Below are 22838 nucleotides of genomic sequence, written 5' to 3'. Positions count from 1 at the left end.
TAATTAAATATAAACAGAACTGCCTGGTTTTAAAAACAAAGAGTTGCATTAAGCTTTTACAAATATTCCCTGTCACCTGAGTGTGCACTGGATTACATAAAATGGGACAGGGCTGGGGCAGTACTGGTGACACTGTGGCTTCCCCCCAGGCCTTTCTCATCAGGCTGCTGAGGGACCTCATTGATAAGCAGACTTGGACTGACGAGGGCTCCGTCTCTGAGCGAATGCTGCGAAGTCAGCTCCTCCTCCTCGCCTGTGTGCGCAAGTATCAGCCCTGTGTGCAGAAGGCAGAAGGCTATTTCAGACAGTGGAAGGAAGCCAATGGAAATTTGAGGTCTGTCCTTACCATACAACCAGTTCATTCATGTAAGGGGTGCCTTTTCTATTTTGCATTATCACTGGGAGCAAAACCAACTACACACAAGTCTCCCATCTCCCTTTTTAGGAAAATACGTTGCTTTTTAAGATTTATCTATGGATCTCTCAAATTGAAGTCATGCTAGGAGGGAACATCTATGCACAAAAAATCAAATATCTGGGGAGTTAGAATGGGATTAGAATGATTCCCATTTTATGCAGCCACGGATACAAAACCTTACCAGACAGAGACAGCTGCTCTGGGCAGGAACAGAGGCAATGTGTCTCACAGTAGTTCCTGTGGGTCTCCAAAGTCCCCAACAGGGGGCACACAGTAGTTGCTGACTCTAAGAATCTTCCCCCATCTGGAAATTTAATTCTTGCTATACTTACGTTGGGGCTTACGTCCCATCTGGGAAATACAAAGCCAACGGTATACATGCTTTCATTTAAAGAAATGCTTATAAATGGTGGGTCTATTGGATTCCTGACATTTGCTCATGGACTCCATCTTGAGTCAAGTTTGAATCTCTTTATTGAGTCACCCAGTGTCATTAAAGTGTGTTAGATTTATAGGTATTTATAAAAAAGTGAAGTCTCCCATTACATTTTTGAGAAGGCTACTCACAACCTAATTTTAGATATTTTCCTTTGCCTCTTTCAAAAAATTTAACTAGAAAGGTTATTGTTTAGATTTCCAGGCATGCCGCTCTGGTCATGAGGCCAGTTTATCAGTTCATAGTTGGTCACCATCCTGCACTCAGACACAGCTCCCACACCTCACTCTCACCGGGCATGTTCTTTCCCACAGACTGCCCAGCGATGTGACCTTGGCTGTGTTTGCTGTGGGAGCCCAGACCATGGAAGGATGGGATTTCCTTTATAGTAAATATCAGTCTTCCTTGTCCAGTACCGAGAAAGAACAAATCGAATTTGCCCTCTGTGTCAGCCAAGATAAGGAAAAGCTTCGATGGTGAGTAACTCATTCATGATGTGAGCGAAGGGAATTAAGTTAGATCAGGTCCTTCTGGCACCTAGTTCTGTTCTTTCAGCCAGGAATTGCCTGTTCTGGGAACACGTATGCTAGCGGCACACATCTAATGAGTATGGTAACTAATTTGGGGGAAGCAGGTATTAGGAAAAATATTTAAAGGAGCATATATTTGTGTATCTTTAAAATCATAAGCATAGAAATATGTACCTCTTATGAGAGGTACATATAGACCCTCTTATGAGCAGATGAGAGTATGTGAGAATGTGTATTGTAAATATGATGTGTTGGTTTCATTATTGCATAACTATAACACGTTTATTGGGCTGTGGTGACCTATTCATCTTTTCAGTCTTTGTTATTGGCAGATGAGCTTTTTAAAAAATTTCACAAATATTTTATGCACTGTCTTATGCATAACTTTTTCAGAGCCTATTCATTGCTAAATTTCTTCTCTTAATCATCGTAGGCTACTAGACCAAAGTTTTCAAGGAGATGTAATAAAAACTCAAGAATTTCCAGGTATTCTTAGACTTGTTGGCAGAAACCCGGTGGGATATCCATTGGCCTGGCAGTTTCTGAGGGAGAACTGGAATAAACTGGTACAAAAGTAAGTAGTGCAGCCCCTGGCTGGTGTAGATCAGTGGATTGAGCGCGAGCTGCTAACCAAAGCATCGCAGGTTCTATTCCCAGTCAGGGCACATGCCTGGGTTGCAAGCCATGACCCCCAGCAACCGCACATTGATGTTTTTCTCTCTCTGTCTCTCTCTCCTTCTCCCTCCCTTCCCTCTCTAAAAATAAATAAATAAAATCTTAAAAAAAAAAAAGTAAGTAGTGCCAAGAATTGTGCTGTGACTGGAAAAGTTCCCGAAACTTGTTATACATTTGCTTTGTTTGTACAACAACAGTGATCGTCTAAAGGAGGGTTTTGATTGCAGGTAGAAAGTAGAGGTACTTAAAATATCCCTAGAAAACGTACAACGCAAATGCATTGCTAGCTTATGGACCTGGGTAGGCAGGTTTCCCACTCTGTCTGGAATGGCCCCTTTCTGCACCCACTGACCCATCTGAAGTCTTGCTGCTCAGCACTTTTGCTGATTTGCATCCGCCCTCGTCTAACTCTTACAGCATCACTACCTCTATCATTTTCTTTTGGGTACTTCATCTTTTATTTAACTGCTGGTGTATATTTTTTGCAACTAGACCTTTGCAGCTAGAGGGTAGGGATCATGTCCATGTTTTTCATGCCTAACCAGATTTTAGCTAAGTGATATAACATATGAGGCACTTAAAACTGTATGTTGAAAGAATAAATATTTCACAGTATAACTTGACAATTTCCATTTCTAGGTTTGACCTTGGCTCACCTTCCATAGCCTACATGGTAATGGGAACAACAAATCAATTCTCCACAAGAGCACGGCTTGAAGAGGTAAAAAAAAAATTACTTTTAAGCTTAAGTGACAGTTACCTAATAAACGTGGGGGAGACAAAGTATTTTAAAGTTGCAGTGAGTTAGAAATGGATTTTGTCACTTAATAGATATTCTTTTTGGATGCTGTGATGCTTTTAACGTAAGGAAAAATCAGTTACAAATGAACTAGTAAAAATTGTCTCTTCCCAAACACATTAAGAAATTGTATCCTTGCCATTATAAGTTTTAGAGCTTAAAATTACTTTAAACATTTAATCCTTGTCTCCAGATGTTAAAAGTGATTATTAGAGGTACAAATATAACTAGAGTGGTCCCCTAGCTATTGTGAAAGAGGGACGTGTGGAAGTTGGGTTCTCTACCATCCAAGTTCACGGTGTCCTGTTACTTATTTATATGCCCTCTATTTTCAGAAAGAATTTTAGGCAATTTATAAGGTCCATATATAAAAGAAATGTTAAAATAAAGAACAGAAAACTGCATAATGGAAAGAGTTAACTGTGTGAAAGTTTATGCTGAGGATAATTTATTGCAATTGCACCTTAAATTTATCACAGCTTTCCAGCAGTCACAAGAAAAATGAGAAAAAAGTGTGAGTTAATCCCATTGTCTGGTAAGAGGGGACCATAGAAGTTTTCCACAAAAACATACTTTTCTCCTAGTCTTAACCATTAGCCACACCATTTTCCACATTTAAAACTGGAAATCAGCCCATGATTGACTCCTTTCTTGAAGCCCTGCCTGTTGCTTTTGCAGTCAGTTCCAAATCTCTCCATCCTGTGTGCACAAGACGGCGATGACCTGGCCCCTGTGCGCCTCTCCCACTAATCCCACTTGCTCTCCTTGTTCACTTGCTCTCAACATTCCCACCACTCAGACCTTTCTCTCATCTCTAAGGCTCTGCACTCTCTTCTCTGTCTGGCTTGCTCTTTCTCCAACTTTTCCCTGGAAAGAATCATTTTATCCTTTGGAGGTTCCAGCTCAAGTCACCTTCCCAGGCCACTCTTGTGTATAGCAGGTCACCCCCTCCTCAGTTACTTTCATAGCAGTATATTTATGATAGTCGTAGTTTATTGCCTATCTTCCCAGGTAGAATGTAAGCTCCATGAGCGTAGGGTGCTTGCTGAGTCATTGCCTCATCCTCAGTACTAGCACAGTAACTAAGTACCAGTGTAAATATCCATGAGTAAATGGTGAGATTGCGTCCCCAATTCATGCTGGGTTTTAGTTCTGCACTTTATCCACATTATAGAACTACATTCTTACCTTGCCTCTGTGTAGAGATGACCCTCATTTAACAATGTGACAGAGTCTCAGGGAAGTTAACTATTTGCTCAAGGTCAAACAGATGTTTTTCTATTCCTATATCATGCTGCTTGTTGCACAGATGATGTTCTCAAGGAAGCAGTTTTGAATCAAATACGCAGAAGACATGCTGCATTCCCCAAGGCAGATAATATAGGAAAGAGAATTTGGGGTCAGGAAAAATCTGTGGGCTGGCGTTAACAACTGGCTTTGTTGCAAATCATGTAGGTCTGTTTTTTAGTGGCATTATCATGATGGGCTCCTTCAGGATTAGACAATTTAACCAACTGGTAAAAATTTTTGATATGTTTTGACTGTTGAAGTTCACCCAGATTAATTTTTAATTGAATATCAATTAATCTTGAGTTCTGAGAGTATGAATAAAGGTTGAGCTACAACTTCGGACAGAGAAGCAGAATAAGTGTTTTCTAGGGTGCAGGGGGACATGCCTCTAAGCTCGTTGAGAAGTTGCACTGGTTGCAGTAGGATATGCAGTGCATATCCTAATTATAAGACTACCTTGCATCATTTAAAATTGAAATCTGATTTCTTCAAAACCCATTGTTAACCCCATCTCATTTTCAAACTCATATGATATTATGACATGGATTTTTTTAAAGGAATTAACTGTCTGGAAGCCATGCATCTTGGCCTAGACTTGCTTCCTGTCTACACAATAGAAAAAATCAACCCATTAATGCTGTGAAAATCTATGACAAAAGGTTAAGAACCCTTTAAGGTGAAACAGAGTAGCATCACAGTCAGCGCTCTGGTGAAACCGGCCTCTTCCCCATGTGAGCTCAAAGGGGTAAAGACACCCAGTAATGAAATGACAACAAAGATATTCCCGAAGACATAACCAAGAGTTTCTTATCTCTTTTAAGTCATGGGGACCTTTGTGTGGGTTTTACGTTGAGTGAACAACACCTGAATTGTGGATTAGGATAACAAAAACTTGGCAAAGTTTGGGGTATTACCACCATAACTTGCTAAGAACCTCATCCCCCACAGTGTTCCTGTAATAACACGCAAGGCCGGGTCCATGGAGAAAGCCTCCACTTATGTGGTTGAAACTGTTTTGCTTGGCAAGGAAGACACTCTGTACATTCTGCTTTTTTAGATATGTTTTAAAAAATTAAGTTTGCATCTGTGTGTATGTAACAGAATACACACTAAATAGACACACTCAATTAAACCTTAATTATAAAGTGGCAAACAGTGAAGTCTTTCAGAATCTGGCAACTGTGAATAAACTAAAAAGCTGCCGAGAAAAACACACAAAACGACATCATGAGGCATGAGTTCATTTCACGTAGCTTAAGTTTGTGTACATAATCGTATCCAGACACCTGGCGCTGACTTCCACACAGAATTTTGACAAATGCTGTAATTTTTGCTTCAGTTTTCTTTAACCAGCCTGAACTTATATTTGTATAATGTAATAAAGGAAAAATGTTAAAACCTATTTTTTTTCTTTCAAGGTAAAAGGATTCTTCAGCTCTTTGAAAGAAAATGGTTCTCAGCTCCGTTGTGTCCAGCAAACAATCGAAACCATTGAGGAAAACATACGTTGGATGGATAAGAACTTCGATAAAATCAGAGCGTGGCTCCAAAATGAAAAGCTTGAATTGCTGTAACAATTCGTTCCTTGTTGGTCCCTGTGATTTATAATCACTAAAATTTTGTTGAATGTGATTTTCAAACCGGAGATGGCTGTTTTGGCTCCCACTGAATATACTTTTCCCCAACTTCTCACTCATTTGACCAGTCCTGTGAAAAGTCTGCTGTTAAGTTTTCGTCAATGGTTTATGGCTGGCATGTGTTTCATTTACAGGTGTTGCCCACAGCGTAAACCCAAGTGGTGGGTTCCCCAACACCGAGGAGTAAGGTGCCTTATTCTTCTCATTTTATATTTTGTACCTGAGCTCCACAGCCTCCAAACCCTTCCTCCCCTCGCATTTGTCATTCATAAGCTGTTTTGTCAGCTCCCTGAACACTCTGGACACTGGAGACTATTGACAGTGACCATCTGGATCAGTGAGAAGCCAGGACAAGGCTGGTCCGCTTTTTACCTTCTCTTCCTTGCTACACACCAGGGGAGAATGTGTAGGACCATGCCGCCGGGCTTCCTTGTCCCCTCGCTTGTGGTCAGTGTCCCAGAAGGGCAGATGGGAACTGGGGTGGGAGAGAGGAGATGGGGTGTTTTTCCTAGTTCCCTATCAGGTTGCTGCAGGTGGCCTTCACAAAGGTCTCAGCTCTGGAGGAGTGGCCCCCTTTCCCACACAGCCCTCCGCATCTCTATGTTGTAGTAACTGCTTCCTTTCCTCGCTCCATCAGGATGAGGGGTGCAGTGGCAGCCTGGCTATACTTAGTGTTTCCATACAGCGCTGCCGCCACCTTTGCTTCAAAACAAAACAAAACACCTTTTACAGAACCCTTCTCAGGTAATCCTAATTTGAGTGTCATCTATTTCCTCAGGGACCCTGACTGTACAGTGTCCCTTCTGAAACAGCAGGTACATTCAGGTCTAGAAGAGAAACCTTTCATTTGAAATTGAACATGAGAGCTGTTGATGTTTAGGTAGATGGTTCCTCTCCCTGCTTGTCATTTGGCCTAGTTTACAATTCCAGAATAACTCACTGTAGTCTCCAGTAAATGATAATGCACTATGAAAGTGAAAATATTTATTTATATTGCTCTAAATGAGAAAGTCTTTTATGAGGTTTTTAATATACTGCAGAATTTTCAAGAGAAAGGAATATGATATGAAAAATGTCAAAATGTATTCTGATACACTAGGAGTAGTGACTTTTCTGGGCATAAATGTGTTTACAATTCCACGTTTATACACACTGCATGGTTTGATGGTTTGAGAAATAAAAACAGAAATAGTCACTGGTAATTTCCACCCCTATGTATTTTCCTTCTGAAAAAAACATAGAAAGCCAAGATTTTAATGTAAAATATTTTTCTTTAATTGTATTTTATATCTTGATTAATGAAACATGGAAATAGTGATTTTCTGTTTGGTCACCTGAGGAACCTACTTTTGTTTGCTTTTGTAGAAGTCCATTTCCTAAATAGATATAATACTGCTTCAACGATGTGCAAAACCTTTTTGGTAATAAAAAGTTGTCTATTATATACCTCTAAGGGGATATTCGCAATTATTTCCTCCTAATCAGATGGGTAAAAAAGGACTGACTTAGATCCCATAGCCTACTTAAGTCTTATCATTAATTATTAGCACACACCCATGTCTTGAAGACATTCCTAATACATAAAAAAGCATACTCAGCATATACCTTAAATAAATGTTTACTTTTATAGGCATTTCTTAAATCTTTAGGTTTTGGTATATCATTGAAAAAATGTATGCATGGAAGTTAGTAATACTGCAGCCATATCCTTGCAAACAAATCTGTCCATGTCCAATATTTTATCTTTTTTAACAAAAAAAACTCACTTCACACTACCCAAATGGAAGAATTAGATACATAATTAAAATTCCACAGGAAATGTGTGTTTTGTTTTGTTTTCTTGTCAGTGCTCAAAAGGGTCTGTCTAGTCACCATAGCACTGGCTTGGATGTCCCAGACTTAGAATAATAGAAAAATGCCTCATCTCTGGTGGGACAGCACAGCACTTAATGTGGGTGAAGTCTGAAATCCTGTAGGTCTCTGCATGATTTTTAAAGAGGATTTGTAGAAAGTATTAACAAAATCTGATGACCATTATAAGCAGTATTATTTTTGCTTGTCCCTCCCCCACATTAAACAGTATTTCCGATATTATATTTAGTAAAGTCAGCTAAGCCCTAATAAATAAAACCTCTAAAGAGATGCTAAGGAAGGCTGTGCTCTCTGAAAAAAGAAATTCCAAATCAGTTTATGATATGTACCTGATATCTTTTCCTGCATTCACTATTGAGAAGATCAAATTAAATATTTATCAAAATCTCATCAATGACATCAGTGTGATGTTCATAAACAATTCATTCCGAAATATTTAAGAAACCACTCAGAGATGTAGGACATCAGAGCCTAGTTCTTAAGTTGCTTTTGGGCCAGGAAGCAAATTTTTAAATTCCAGATTTATTTTTTTAAGCAGAAGTTCAGCTTTGTATTTGGTAAACCTAACTTCCATAAAGCCAAAGGCTATACAGTGCAAAGACTCGAGTTGCAATTGCCCTAGCAAACAATTGCTGCTAAGGTTGTATATAGAGTGAGAGGAAGGCACAGCTTAACAGTAAACCAACCGAGTTCAAGCCATATGAATAATCTAAGAAGTAGACTTTATTATTCTTGGAACGTGCTATGCAGTGACATATAGTCTATATCTTGCTCTTGACTTGATTCAAGTCTCAGCATGTTTTGTGTTGGCTATAAGGTGCAGAAACCCTAACCTCTGGCAAAGAAGAGTTTAACCTGAAAAGGAGTGTGGTGCTTCCTGGTCTGCCCATTAATAGGTAATGATAAATTACCTATTAATTTATCATTAGCAGCCCAAGAGGAGATATGTGTTCAATGCACAATTTTTTATATCAGACTTATAAACATTAATCCAAAGAAACGTCAAATACAGTTCAAAAGCCCAAGAGAAAAGGGGCAATGAGGAATCAGAACACCAAAGAATGTTTAAGTTGTTGTTTTCTAAATGCTAACAACAGCAACAAAAAATTATGTGCAAACCAAAAATACTGAGATTTACAGGCACTGTGTGTAAAATGTGCAAAGTTTGCAAAGGTTTTTCCTTTTGGGGGGTGTCTGTTGCTTTAAGAAACTATCAAATATATCTCTTAGAAATATAAAGTTCCTTTCTCTCCCAACTCAAGGCAATTTTTAAAAATTCAAAGTTTATCAATGCTCCATACAATAACACATATGAACCAGACATTCAATTTCTTTCTGGGAAAGGAATAAGAAACCGATATTTAGGATGTCAAAAAAAAACCCCAACAACAAAAAACCTCAACAAATTCCATTGTCTAGAAGTCACCCAGAAAAAATTCATTGTCAAAGCCTTTTGTTCTTCAGAAGTCACCATTCACCAGCTGAAGATTTTATATGTAGATACCTTGAAAAATTCAAAGAAAAAGAAATCCAGTGAATGACATTGGTATGCAATTTTCGTTGTTGTTGTTACAAGGCATGGTAAATGTAATATTTAGCAAAAATCATTATATAACAGATCAGAAGGAATTTCCTATCAGTAAATATGAGAGTGGATAATTAATAGAATTTTTTTTTTTAGTTTGGGGGAAAATCTTGAGTTCTAATCAGTATACCTCCCTCTTTCCAGGGAACAAAAGTGGACCATGGTGAGAGCCCAATTTAACCTACATTTTTATTTCCTTTAAGCTTTGATTGGCAAGCAGTTATAAGCTTTTTTTTTTTAAAGAAGGAAATCTTACCTTTTAAAAAAAATTATTTATTTATTTTTAGAGAAAAGGGGAAGGAAAGGAGAAAGAGGGGGAGATAAAAATCAATGTGTGGTTGCCTCTCACACACCCCCTACTGGGGACCTGGCCTGCAACAGGAATGTGCCCTGACTGGGAATTGAACCAGTAACCCTTTGGCTCACAGGCCCGTGCTCAGTCCACCAAGCTACACCAGCCAGGGTATCTTTTATGGCTTAGAACAAGGCCTCTTCTTTCTGAAGTTAATAAGTTAAAGGCTCAGGTCTCAAGATAGATCTCAGTGATGTCTTCATTTATACAAGCTCCTAAGTTACATTAGTAGAATCAAACATAGTATTTTATTTTCCCAAACTAAGATGAACAAAAGTGGTCAATCTCTTTCTTTACCCTTGGTTCCAAAAACCCTGTAATTTCCACCAGACCCTAAGAGGTACTTCTCCCCACCTATCACGTGTGGGTATCAATAACATAAGGGCATTTCACTAGAAGAGGTAACACAACATGCTAATTTTGCTTTGCAGCAGTAACCTACATTCATGAGCATTTGGGTTTCAAAGAGTCAACTAAACTTAGGTGGTCATTTTCTTTAAGACTGTGGCCTAATATTTTGAAGAACGCTTAATTATAAGATTAATGGTTTTTAACACTCCAATATCACAATTTTCCCATTCAGTGCTTTTCAGGGAATTACTCTATAGATTTTGCAATGTGCATTTCATGCCAATAGTATAAAGAGAACATGAAATACTCAAGAAGTAGACTTAGTTTATCTGGCCTGTAACACATAGGTTGTCAGAAGGTATGGGTGCCTTCACTTACAACTACACCCAACTTACCAAATAGTGGGAACTTTAACTCGTATTTTCTTTATCAGCTTTTGGCTTGGAGGTTTCTTCCTTTGCCTAAAAGGGAAAGCAAAACCATCGATGAGCTCTTTCTTTTCTGGATTAGATATCATAAAACTGATCAACCAGAAGACTCTTAGGAGATAGACGGTCTTCTCAGAATTAAAGAGGCAAAAGATGGTAGTCAGTTGGTGAAAATAAGATGGTTCTAATGATCTTTTTTTATTTAGCCACAATACTATGAATTCTTACCCTTTAAGTTTGTTTTCTTTTTAAGTTGATTCTTCTCCTTTAAATTCATAATCTAAAAATAACCTGAAATGATTCTAAATACTCTAATCTAGACTTTTTTTTGAAGACCAAGGTAACTGAAGGAAAAAGTAAATAGTAAGTGTTCTTGGATGGCATTGTTTATACATTCCATGGTGATTCCTCTCCCTGCAAGGGGGGCATAGCTGGCCAGCGAGTCTGCTCAGCATGCAGAGTTATTATGTTTTCCACTTTATGTGAAAGGGTTGATCATGTACTTTGTATGACTAAAGTTCAATAATAAGCAAATTAATTTATTTGAGATAATGGCATGAGCAACCAATTATCAATCTGGTTTCTTGTATACTTCATGGAGTTTACTATCTCTTTTATTGATGCATAATTGACATATTAGTTTTAGGTATACAACATAATGATTTGATATTTTCATACATTCTGAAATGATCATAATAAGTCTAGTTAGCCTCCATCACCATATAGTTACAAATATTTTTTTTGTGATGAGACTTTTAAGATCTCTCTTAGCAATTTAAAAATATGTAATGTAGCATTACTAACCATAGTCACCATTTGTTTCATTACTGGAAGTTTGTACCTTTTGACCTCCCTCACTCTAGCAACTACCAATATGCAAGCTGGTCTTTTATTTTGCTTTATTTTTTTAAGATTCCACATCTGAGATCACATATTTTTCTCTGACTTATCTTACTTAACATAATGCCTTCAAGATCCACCCATGTTTTCACAAATGACAAGATGTCATTCCTTTTTAATGGCTGAATAATATTCCATTATGTATACAAGAATCACCATTTTAAAAATCCATTCGTCCACAGATGGACACTTAGGTTGTCTCCATATCTTGGCTACTGTAAATAATGTTTCAGTGAACGGGGGAGCACATATCTTTCTGAGTCAATGTTTTCATTTTTTTGGGTAAATACCTAGCAGTTGAATTGCTGGATCATATGGTGGTTCTCCTTCTAATTTTTTGAGGAACCTCCCTACTATTTTCCAAAGTGGCTGTACCAATTTACATTCCCACCAACATTATATCAGAGGTCCCTTTTCTCTAAATCCTCACCAACACTTATTTGTCTTTTTAGTAGCCATTCTAACAAGTGTAAGGTGATGCCTCATTGTGGTTCTGATTTTCATTTCCATGACGATTAGTGATGTTGAACACTTTTTCATGTACCTGCTGGCTGTCTACATGTTTTTTTGAAAAAAAATGTCTATTCAGAGCCTTTGTCCATTTGTCAATGGGATCATTTGCTTTTTGTTATTGATCTGAGTTCTTTATATAATTTGGATATAAACCCCTTATCAGATATGTTTTGCTAATATTTTCTCCTATTCAGTAAGTTGCCTTTTCATTTGTTGATAATTTCCTTTGCTGTGCTTCTAAGAAGCTTCTTTTTGGTTTGATATAGTCCCGCTTGTTTGTTTTTGGTTCTGTTGCCTTTGCTTCTGGTGTCAACTACATAAAATCATCACCAAGACCATCATGAAGGAGCTTACTACCTATTTTTTCATCTAGGAGTTTTATATGGTTCAGGTCTTATGTTTAAGTCTTTAATCCATTTTGAGTTAACTTTTGGGTATGGTGTAGAATAGCGGTCCAGTTTCATTTTGCACATGTCTGTCCCATTTCCCCTGCACTATTTATTGAAGAGACTGCCCTTTCTCTATTGTATATTCCTGTCTCTTTTGTCATAAACTAATCAACCACGTATTTGTGGGCTTATTTCTGGGCTCTCTATTCTGTTACATTGATCTATGGGTCTGTTTATGCCGATAGCATACTGATTTTTTAAAATTACTTTTTAATTAAATTTATTGGGGTAATATTGGTTAATAACATTATGTAAGTTTCAGGTGTTCAACTTTATAATTTGTCATCTGTATATTTCATTGTGTGCTCACCACCCGTCTGGTTTCCTTCTGTCACTATATATTTGACCCCCTTTATCCTCTTCATCTTCCCTCCACCTCCCTTCCCCTCCAGCAACTACCATACTGTTGTCTGTACTGATGAGTTTGGTTTGTTTTTTTGTTTTACATATGACACATGAGTGAAATCACATGGTTCTTGTCCAACTTATTTGACTTAGCATGATACTCAAGATCCATTCATATTGTTGCAAATGGCAATATTTCATCTTCCTAACAGCTGAGTAGTATTCTCTTGTGTATTTGTACCACATCTTCTTTATCAAACTGTCAGTCAAAGGATACTTAGGTTGTTTCTATGTCTTGGCTATTGTGAATAATGAATATAGGGTACAAATATCTTTACAAATAAGTGTTTTCAAGTAGATACTCAAAGGAGGGATTTTTGTATCACATGGTAGCTCTATTCTTAGTTTTTTGAAGTATGTACCTCCACACTGTTTTCCATTGAGCCAGTACCACTTTACATTCCCACCAGCAGTGAAGGAGGGATCCCTTCCTCCACATCCTCCCAACACTTGTTATTTCTTGTTTTATTGGTAATAGCCATTGTAACAGGTACAAAGTGTTGCCTCATGTAGTTTTGATTTGCATTTCACTTATAGTTAGTGAAGTTGAACATCTTTCCATATCTCTGTTAGCCATCTGTAGGTCTTCTTGGGAAAGTATTCAGGTCCTCTCCCCATTTTTTAAATTCAATTGTTTATTTTTGTTGAGCTGCATGAGTTCTTTATAGATTTTGGATACTAGCCCCTTATCAGGTGTATAGTTTGCAAATATTTTCTTCCATTTAATTGGTCACTTTTTTGTTTTGTTGATTTGTGTGTGTGTGTGTGTGTGTGTGTGTGTGTGTGTGTGAGATGCAGGAATGTTTTAGTTTGATGTAGTCCCATTTATTTATTTTTGCTTTTACTTCCCTTGTCTTTGGGACCGAGTTCACAAAACACCTTCTGAGACCAAGGTCTGTAAGTTTATTAGCCATGTTTCTTCTATGTATTTTATTGTTTCAGATATTATACTCAAGTTTTTAATCCATTTTGAGTTAATTCTTCTGTAATTACTGTACTGTTTTGGTTACAATGGTACTATAATTTGAAATCAGGGAGTGTGTGCCTCCAGCCTTGTCCTTCTTTCTCAAGACTTCTTTGACTATTTAGCATCTTTTGTGGTTCCACACAAATTTTAGGATTGCCCTATTTCTGTGAAAAATTCCAATTTTGATAAGGATTACATTGAATCTGTAGATTGTTTTGGGTAGTATGGACATTTTAATGTTATTTCTTCCAGTCCATGAGCATGAAATCTCTTTCCTTTTATTTGTGTTTTCTTCTATTTCTTTCATTAATGTCTCAGAGTGTCCAGGTCTCTCACCTCCTTGGTTAAATTTATTCCTAGGTATTTTATGCTTTCTGATGCAGTTGTAAATAGGATTGTTTCTTAATTTCTCTTTCTGATACTTTATTAGTGTGTAGAAATGCAACAGATTTTTGTATATTGATTTTGTATGCTGCATATTTACTAAATTCATTTATTCTAACAGTATTTGGTAGAGTATTCAGAATTTTCTATAAATAATATGTCATCTGTGAATAGTGACAGTTTTACCTCTTCCTTTCCAACTTGGATACCTTTTACTTCCTTCTTTTGACTAATTCTCCTAGTTAGGACTTCCAGAACTATGTGGGATTAAAGTGGAGAGAGGGGACATCTTTGCCTTGTTCCAGATCTTAGAAGAAAAGCTTTCAGTTATACATCATTGAGTATATGTTAGCTGTAGGCCATATATCACACATGGCCATTATGCTGAGGTACATTCCCTCTATACCCTCTTTGTTGAGAGTTTTTATCATAAATGGATGTTGAATTGTCAAATGCTTTTTCTTCATTTATTGAAATGAGCATGTGGTTTTAATCCCTCATTTTATTAATGTGGTGTATCACACTGACTGATTTGCATATGTTGAACCAAACTTGAATCCCTGGAATGAATTCTACTTGATCATGGTGTATTATACTTTTACTGTATTGTTGAACTCAGTTTGCTCATCTTTTGTTGAGGACTTTTGCATCTGTGTTCTTCTGGGACATTGGTCTGTAATTTTATTTTCTTGTAGCATCCCTGTCTGGCTTTAGTATCAGGGTAATGCTGGTATTGTAAAATGTGACTGGAAGTATTCCTTCCCCTTCTATTTCTTGGAAGAGTTTGAGAAGGATTTGTATTAATTCTTTCTTAAATGTTTGGTAGAATTCACTAGGGAAGCTGTCTGGTCCTGGACTTTTGTTTGTCGGGAGGGTTTTTGAAAAGATTTTTATTTTTTAGGGAGAGGGGAATGGAGGGAGAAAGATAGGCAGGGAAACACTGATGTGAGAGAGATACATTGGTCAGTTGCCTCTTGTATGTGCCCTGATTGGGGACTGAACCCACAACCTGGGTATGTGCCCTTTCGCTTTGCCAGATGACACCCAACCAACTGAGCCACACCAGTAAGGGCTGTTGCGAGGTGTTTGATTAGTGATTCTCCTTGCTAGTAATCTATTCAGGTTTTCCATTTCTGCAAGATTCAGTCTTGGAAGACTGTGTATTTCTAGGAATTTATCCTTTTGTTCTAAATTGTCTAATTTCTTGGCATAAAACTGTTGATACCAATCTCTTACAAATCAATTTCTGAGGTACCAGTTGGAACATCTTTTCTTTCTGATTTAAGTCCTCTCTATTTTTCTTGGTGAGTCCAGCTAAAGGTTTCTCAATTTTATCTTTCAAAACACCAGCTATTAGTATCATTGATCTTTTCTATTGTATTTCTAATTTCTATTGCATTTAGATTATTTCTAATCTCTATTACAGGAACTGTGAGGTTTTTGTTTGTTTTTTCCCCAAGTTTCTTGAAGAGTAATGTTTATCTGAGACTTTTCTGTTTCTTTACATGGGCATTTATCACTACAAACTTCCCTCTTAGAACTGCTTTTGCTGTATCCCATAAGCTCTGGTATACTGCATGTCCATTTTCACTTGTCTGAAAGTATTTACAAAATGTTTCTTTTAATACATTCTTTAACCATTGGCTTTCAAGTAGCACATTGTTTAATTTCCACATATTTGTGAATTTCTCAGTTTTCTTCTTGTAATTATTTCTAGTTTCATACCATTGTGGTTCAAGATGATACTCAATATAATTTCAGTCTTCTTAAATTTATTAAGACTTATTTGTGGCCTAACATAATCTATTCTGGAGAATATTTCACATGCAATGGAGAAGAATGTATATTCTGTTGTTTTTTGGATGGAATGCTCTTTTGTGTGTCTGTGTTTGTGTGTGTGTATAAATTCCATCTGATTGAATGTGTCATTTATTATTGATTTCTGTCTGGGTGATTTACCCATTCATGAAAGTAGGGTATTCATTCAAGTCCTCTACTATTATTGTTTTGCTGTCTATTTCTCCCTTTAGGTCTGTTAATATTTGCTTTACATATTTACAAACTCCAGTGAGGGTGCATAAATATTTATCTGTGGGCAGCATTAGTTGGGTCTTGTGTTTTCTTATTCTTTCACCGCTCTGTGCCTTTGAACTGGTAAATTCAATCCATTCACATTTAGGGTGATAATATGTAAGGACTTACTACTGTCATTTTACCTTTTGCCTTCTGGTTGTTTTGTATTGCCATTGTTTCTTTTTCCTTCTCTTTCTGTCTACCTTATCAAGTTTGTGGTTTTCCACAGGGACTTGTTCATTTCCTCCCACCCCTACCATTTTTTGTTTTGTGTTTCTGCACTAGATTTTTGCTTTGTGGTTACTATGTGGTTTACAAAAAAAAATCATAGATAAAATAGTCCCTTTTCTGCTGATAGCAATTTATCTTAATTTGCCTGTAAGTTTCCATCCTTTTATTCCCTCCCTTTATATTTTTATAACACATCTTTTTAATACTGTGAATTTCTTACAAATCATAGTAGCTGTATTTTTAATGCTTCTTCCCTTTAACCTTTATGCTATAATTGTTTAACACAGCTTTCTAAGATAGATTCAGAGTTTTCTAATTCTGAATATCATCATAATCAAAGTTTCATGTACTCTTCTCTTTGCTGAACTCCTTTCAGCATTTCTTGAAAGGCTGTTCTAGTGCTAGTGAACTTTTGTCTGCCTGGAAAAGCCTTTATTTCTCCACATCTCAAGGGTAACTTTGCAAAAATGAGTATGCTTGGTTGGAAATTTCCATCTTTCAATCCTTTGAATATGTCATTCTGCTCTCTCCTGGACTGCAGAGTTTCTGCTGAAAAATCTGCTGATAGTTTAATGGAGGTTACTTTGTGGGTTACTTTCTTTTTATCGTCGCTGTCTTTTAAAATTCTTTATCTTTGACTTTTGACAGTTTTATTACACTGTGTCTTGGATAAGGTCTTTTTTGGACTGAGATAATAAGGTGTTCTATTAGCTTCATGGACCTTTTACATCTAGTTTCTTCCCCAGTTTTGGGAAGTCTCAGCTATCCTTTAAGTATACTCTCTGCCCTCTTCTCCTTCTGACATGCCCATTATTCTTACACTGGCTTTTATAATGGAGTCTGATGGCTCTCATAGGGTTTCCTCACTTTTAAAAAGTCTTTATTCTCTCACCTTTCTCCAGTCTTACCTACTCCATTTTCAAAGCTTTTCTAATGCATTCTGAATCTCATTTAATGAATCCTTTAGCTCCAGATTTTTTGTTTAGTTCTTTATTTAAATAATTTTCATCTTGGTAAAATACTCCTTCTGTTCGTTAATTTTATTCATGAGTTCATTGAATGGCTTATGTTTTCTTGAAGGTTGTTGAGTTTCTTCATAACAGGTATTTTGAATTCTTTATCAGTAACAGTCCATATGTCTTTGCATTTGCTGCAGAACTGGTTTTCTCTCTGTGATACTGTATTACGATGAAATTTTTATAGCAGTTGTTGAAATGTGCCTCTGCCATTGCATTTGAAGTAGCCAACGCCTTTCTTATTTAGGTAAGGCTTTGTTCCCTTTGATTCTGTTCAACAGACTGGCAATTAGAATACTTTTCCTTTTCCAGATGTTGGCGGAATAGCACAAGTTTTTGGTTTCTCTTAGTGGAACTGATTTGCTGCTAAAGTTGGGAGCGTGCCTGTAAATACAAGCTGGCTTTAAAAAAATATTAAAAGCCTGGTGGCAGTGTGGGCAGAGATGTGTGCTCAGCACATGGAGCTTTAGGTGTGCCCATAGCCCAGTAGGGGGGTCTGTGAGTTGGGGAGTCCTGGAAGTCTGTTGATAGACTCCTTGCTGTAATCTCCATGCAGAAATGAGTTCTTTTCAGTTCTCTCTCTGCCTTCTTCCCCTCCTCTCCCCCCCCCCCCCCCCCCCCTTCCCTTCCACCAGTCATCACTGCAGTCTCTCCTCAAAGCAAGCAGTGGGTCCCTCGACTTGCAGCATGCTTGGCTGGAAAGATCCCCACTCACCTCCTTCACCCTCCACCCCCTCTGCCAGCAAGGTTGCCACTGCCTAGGCAACCACTCTCCTGGCCCCTCACCTCTTCTGAGGGCCAATCCACCCCATTTCAAAAGCTCAGATGGAAGGGTCCCTCAGGTACCCTGGTGTGCTGTGCAAAGTCACTTGTGCTCAGTTATGGAAGTGCGAATAGTTGTAAACTGAAGGGGAAAGGAAAAAGGAGTGACTCACGCTGCCGTGATGGTGATATCACTCTTAGCCACAGTGTTAGGGCTTATTTTGTCTAAATATAGCTGCCCCAGGGTGGTTTTGTTTGTTTGTTTCCATTTGCATGGGCTATCTTTTTCCATCCCTTCACTTCTCAGTAAATTGCTCATAGGCAGCATATAGATGAGTCTTGTTTATTCATCCATTCAGCCACTCTGTTTTTTAACTGGAGAATTTACATTTAAAGGAATTACTGATAGTTGGTACTTATGGCCACTTTCTTAATTGTTTTCTGGCTGTTTCGCAATTCCTCTGTTTCTTCTTTTCTTGAGATCTTCATTTGTGATTTCGTGATTCTCTGTAGTGGTATGCTTTGGATTCCTTTTTTTTTTATCTTTTGTGTATCTGCTACACCATTTACCTTTGTGGTTACCATGAGGCTTACAAATAGCAACTCATATTTATAACAGCCTGTTTTAAGTTGATAACTTTTGAATCCATTCCAAAGCTCTACACCCCCAAGCCATTTTATATTTTTGTCATATTTCACATCCTTTTATATTGTATATCCTTTAATTACTGTAGTTACAATGATTTGTTTTACCTTTTGTCTTTTAACCTTCCTACTAAGTTTAAGTGATTAATTGGGTTGGCCAAAAAGTCCATTATGTTTTTTTCTGAAAAATAAGACACATTTTTTATTTTCACCAATAACTTTATTGATTTGAGTATTTTGAGTATGTCAGCTGTCTCTCACTATTGGCTTCCAGTGGACGGAGGCCCTGGGTAACATCTTCCAATGCGTACGAGAGCAGCACAGCAGAGAATTATTTGGCCAAAATGTCAATAGTACAAGATGTTTATTACTTTTGACAGGTCCAGTCAGTCATAGCACCTTCTCTATAAACCGCACAAATCTTTTTTTAGTGTTTCAGTTGCATTTTTACCTTCCTTGAAATAATGCAAAATTTTCAGTATATTACGCTTTATATTTTCTTCCATCTTCAATATTAAAATGGCTGCATAAAATTTCACCAATTATAAGTTTTATTTTAAATGAACACTGATATGAAAGGCTGCCATAATACAATCTAACAGAATTGTTTCAAATGAAGTTAAAGACAACTAAACACTACTAGAGCCATCATGTGGAAAAAAATGTTACAGACTTTTTAGCCAACTCAATACGTACTTTTACCAGTTATTTGTATTTTACTTTCCTAAATGTTTTCCTGTAATTCACTAGCAACCTTTCATTTACCTTCAAGAAGTCCCTTTAACATTCCTTGCAAGGCCAGTTCAGTGGTGAACTCCGTTAGCCTTTTGCGTGTCTGGCCTCCTTCATTTCTGAATGACAACTTTACTGGGTAGAACAGTCTTGGCTGGAAGTTTTATTTCCTTTCAGCACTTTGAATGTATAGTAGTACCTTGTAGACTGGAAAGTTTCTGCTGAAAAATCTGATAGTCTTATGGGAGCTCCCTTGTACATAAGAAATCGTTTTTCTCTTACTGCTTTTGAGATTGTCTCCTTGTCTTTGACTTTTTAATTATTTAACTTAATTTTAATGTGTCTTAGTGTGGGTCTCTTTGGGTTCATCTTATTTGGAACTTTCTGGGCTTTCTGGATCTGGACGTTCGTTTCCTTCCCCAAGTTAGGGAAGTTTTCTGCCTCTTTCTCTCTTCTCCTTCTCGAATCCCTATAATGCAAACGTTGGCCTCCAGCTGTTTTCATTTTCTTTCCCACTCTGTTTTCTCTTTGTTACTCTGATTGAGTTCCACTGCCATCTTCCCATCCCTTCTTCACTAGTGGCCAATGAGCCCTTCTAGTGTGTATTTCAGTTTAATTATTATATCCTTTAGCTCTGTGACTTCTATTTGGTACTTTCATATATTTTCTAACTCTGTTGAAGTTTTGTATTCACCCATTCTTCTCCTTTGTGGGCCTCCTGGAATTCAATGAGCATCTTTATGACCATTATTATGAACAGTTTATTAGGTAAGTCACTTATCTCCATTTCATTATGGACTTTTTATGTGGCTTTGTCTTTTTTTTTCCTTTAACACATTCCTCTGCCTTCATTTTCTTGGATACTTTGTGTTGGTTTCTATGCTTTAGATAACACAGTTACCTCTTCCAGTCTTGAAGAGGTGGCCTTATGATGGAAATGAACCTTATCAATCAACCTTGTCCTGGATCTTGGCTGTCTCTCAAACCTTTGTGATTGTCTAAGCAGCTCTTTAATCTTAGGAGCTCCCAGTAGTCAAGAGTGTGCTGAGATCTGTCAGTGTTCCAAAGGGGAGAGCATCTCAGTCAGCACCTAGGTTCAGGCTGACTGGACACCAGGACCTCAGGCAGCAGATTTTAAAGGATGCAAATATGTAGTTATGTGGGATCATAAGGGTTAAGTCCCACTGGCCACCAGAACCAGGTGATCTAGAGGTGTCTGCTGGGAGAAGCTGCAAATAATTGAGGCACCAGAGGAGGGTGCAAACTCCTTTCCAGGAGGTACTGGCAAGCTGGAGTGAAGCAGTGGGTGAGTGCAAAGATGGCACTCACTGGCTGGAGCGAAGGTGAGAGCAAGAAAGCATCCATCAGCCACTGTCCCTGGTAAATAATTCAGCAGGCCTCTAGGTGTGTGCTAAATTAGATGGCTGTCCTTCATGCTGACACTTATGCTATTTAAGACTCTTTCATAGAAGGTCTAGGAGCCTCTCTATCTGTGGCCTCTGCACTGGGCTCTAGCACTGTTCAGTCTAAGCATGCAAGCCCTTTAAGGCCCATTTTATCAGTTCACTATAGCTTCGTAGGTCTTATGGATACAAGCCTTGTTGGCTTTCAAAGCCAGATGTCTTGAGACCTAGTCTTTCAGGTGCAGTTCTTGTAAGTTGGGGTGCCAAATATGGGCTTCAAACTTAGTTCTTTAGGGAGAAGTTCTGGATTTTGAGTTACCCTCAATTGTGGGTTGCCATACTGAGGGTAAGATTTATGGCAAGATTGTATCCCGCCCTCTCCTATCTCTTTTGATGTGGGTTTTTTTTTCCTCATTTGCCCAATGAGTAAGAGTTACTCAGCTAGTTTCTGTATTTTTTTTTGGAGAAAATTGTTTCACCTATAGATTTAGTGTGTCCATGGAAGGAGGTGAATCCAGGCTCTTCCTATGTTGCCATCTTGAACTAGAACTATCTTGTTTTAAAGAGTTTTGATGTAGCTGGAATATTGTTTTTAAAGATGTACTATCAATTCATCATTATAGTTAAGGGATCATAGTAATAACTATCTGAATCACATGTTCTAAGAATTGGAAGGGATCCAGAGGTTGTCTAATCTAACTTCCATTCCTTCCCTGACAACAGTTGCCATAATTTGAATAATGCTCCCAACTGTTCTGTTCCATCAAGGCCCAATTCTAAGAAACTGGAACCTGTGGCTTCCACTCATTAGCCTCAGTTTTACTCTCTAGAGCAACATGAAAAATTATATCCTAATAGTCTTTCCTCCCAGGTGGTATCAAATTAATATTTTGGATTATAGAAACTCTAAGATCTTCCCTAATTCTATATACTACCTCTATATTCTAAAACTACATTTTCTGGTGGTATTCCCCGGCCTTTTAAAATGTCTCAATTTGCAGAGGTTCTTACAATGAACAGTATATCATAATCACATTATTTCCTTAATGAGACACAAAGTCATGGTTTATTTTATAACTGATGGTGATTTAGATGTAATGGAATGCAGGCAAACTTGTACCATCAATGTGTGATGACACAAGGGGAACTGTGTTGTCAGAAGTGGTGGTCTGGGACTTTAGAGAGGTGAAGGTGGAAAATGCATCCATACGTCCCAATAGTCCCCAAGCTCTCAGTCACATCACAGCATCAGGTCTAAGGCCCCAAAGCATTTTGAGAGATCAGCTAAACTAGGGAGGAATTAATGATACAGCAACCAGCATGTCATTGCCGATCTCAGGCAGAGCTTAAGAAGAGGAAGAAATCTTAGCTCTTTCAAGGATGGGGTTAGGGTGGTAGGCAGAAGGGCTTCTAAGTTTGAATATTGCTTTTAAAGTGGTGAAAAAAACTTAAACATATTATAAAAGGAAAAACTGAGATGAAGAGAGTAAAGACTTTGGAGAGAGTGGATTATTGACAGCTGAGAGAGAAGAAGCTGAAGAGTAGGAAGCCGGGAGAGGGCTTGTCAGTGGGTAAGTGGAGGATGACCTTAGGGATTTTTCTGCAGGGTGGCCTCAATTTTTCTCTTTGAAGTAGAAGTCAAGGCCATCTGTAGACAGTAGGGGAATGTGTTAGAAAGGAAGAGGCCAGCACAGACTGCTTAGCTAACATTGGGCACCATAAAATTACAGTGGTCTCATCAGTATTTTGTGCAATATTCTCTAGATCAGCATAGGACTTTGGTGGTGTTTCAACAGTTGTGTTAAGAATGTTCATTCATATTACTAAAGTACTGGTTAGCTAAAAAAAAAAAAGTCTTAGCAGCTCAATTAACAATAGCCAAATGCTAGAAACAGCATAAATGCCCATCATTAAATGAGTGGATCAAAAAACCATGGTACACTTACACAATGTAATACTATGCAGCAGAAAGAAAATAGGAACTC

The 22838-nt window shown here is 37.8% G+C and overlaps 2 protein-coding genes across 15 annotated transcripts in view; one reads left to right on the top strand and one right to left on the bottom strand.

Moving 5' to 3' along the window:
- Window positions 1-7229, top strand: part of ERAP1 (endoplasmic reticulum aminopeptidase 1) — a 32882-nt gene extending 25653 nt beyond the window's left edge. For both annotated transcript variants that reach the window (XM_036020567.1, XM_028508192.2), the window contains 5 exons: window positions 150-334; window positions 1169-1330; window positions 1818-1958; window positions 2699-2780; window positions 5567-7229. In XM_036020567.1, the coding sequence (XP_035876460.1) occupies window positions 150-334; window positions 1169-1330; window positions 1818-1958; window positions 2699-2780; window positions 5567-5722 (726 nt within the window). In that variant the 3' untranslated portion in view covers window positions 5723-7229. The remainder of the gene's footprint in view (window positions 1-149; window positions 335-1168; window positions 1331-1817; window positions 1959-2698; window positions 2781-5566) is intronic.
- A 318-nt stretch (window positions 7230-7547) lies between these two features.
- The window catches only part of CAST (calpastatin), a 127399-nt gene continuing 112108 nt past the window's right edge, over window positions 7548-22838 (bottom strand). For all 13 annotated transcript variants that reach the window (XM_036020579.1, XM_036020572.1, XM_036020570.1 and 10 more), the window contains 2 exons: window positions 10341-10406; window positions 7548-9161 (listed from right to left, as the gene is read on the bottom strand). In XM_036020579.1, coding sequence (XP_035876472.1) covers window positions 10356-10406 — 51 coding nt within the window. In that variant the 3' untranslated portion in view covers window positions 7548-9161; window positions 10341-10355. The remainder of the gene's footprint in view (window positions 9162-10340; window positions 10407-22838) is intronic.

This window comes from Phyllostomus discolor, chromosome 3 (assembly GCF_004126475.2).
Source record: "Phyllostomus discolor isolate MPI-MPIP mPhyDis1 chromosome 3, mPhyDis1.pri.v3, whole genome shotgun sequence".
Lineage (NCBI taxonomy): Eukaryota > Metazoa > Chordata > Mammalia > Chiroptera > Phyllostomidae > Phyllostomus > Phyllostomus discolor.
Note: the sequence above shows the minus strand (reverse complement) of the source record. Positions and strands in the feature narration are given on the sequence as shown.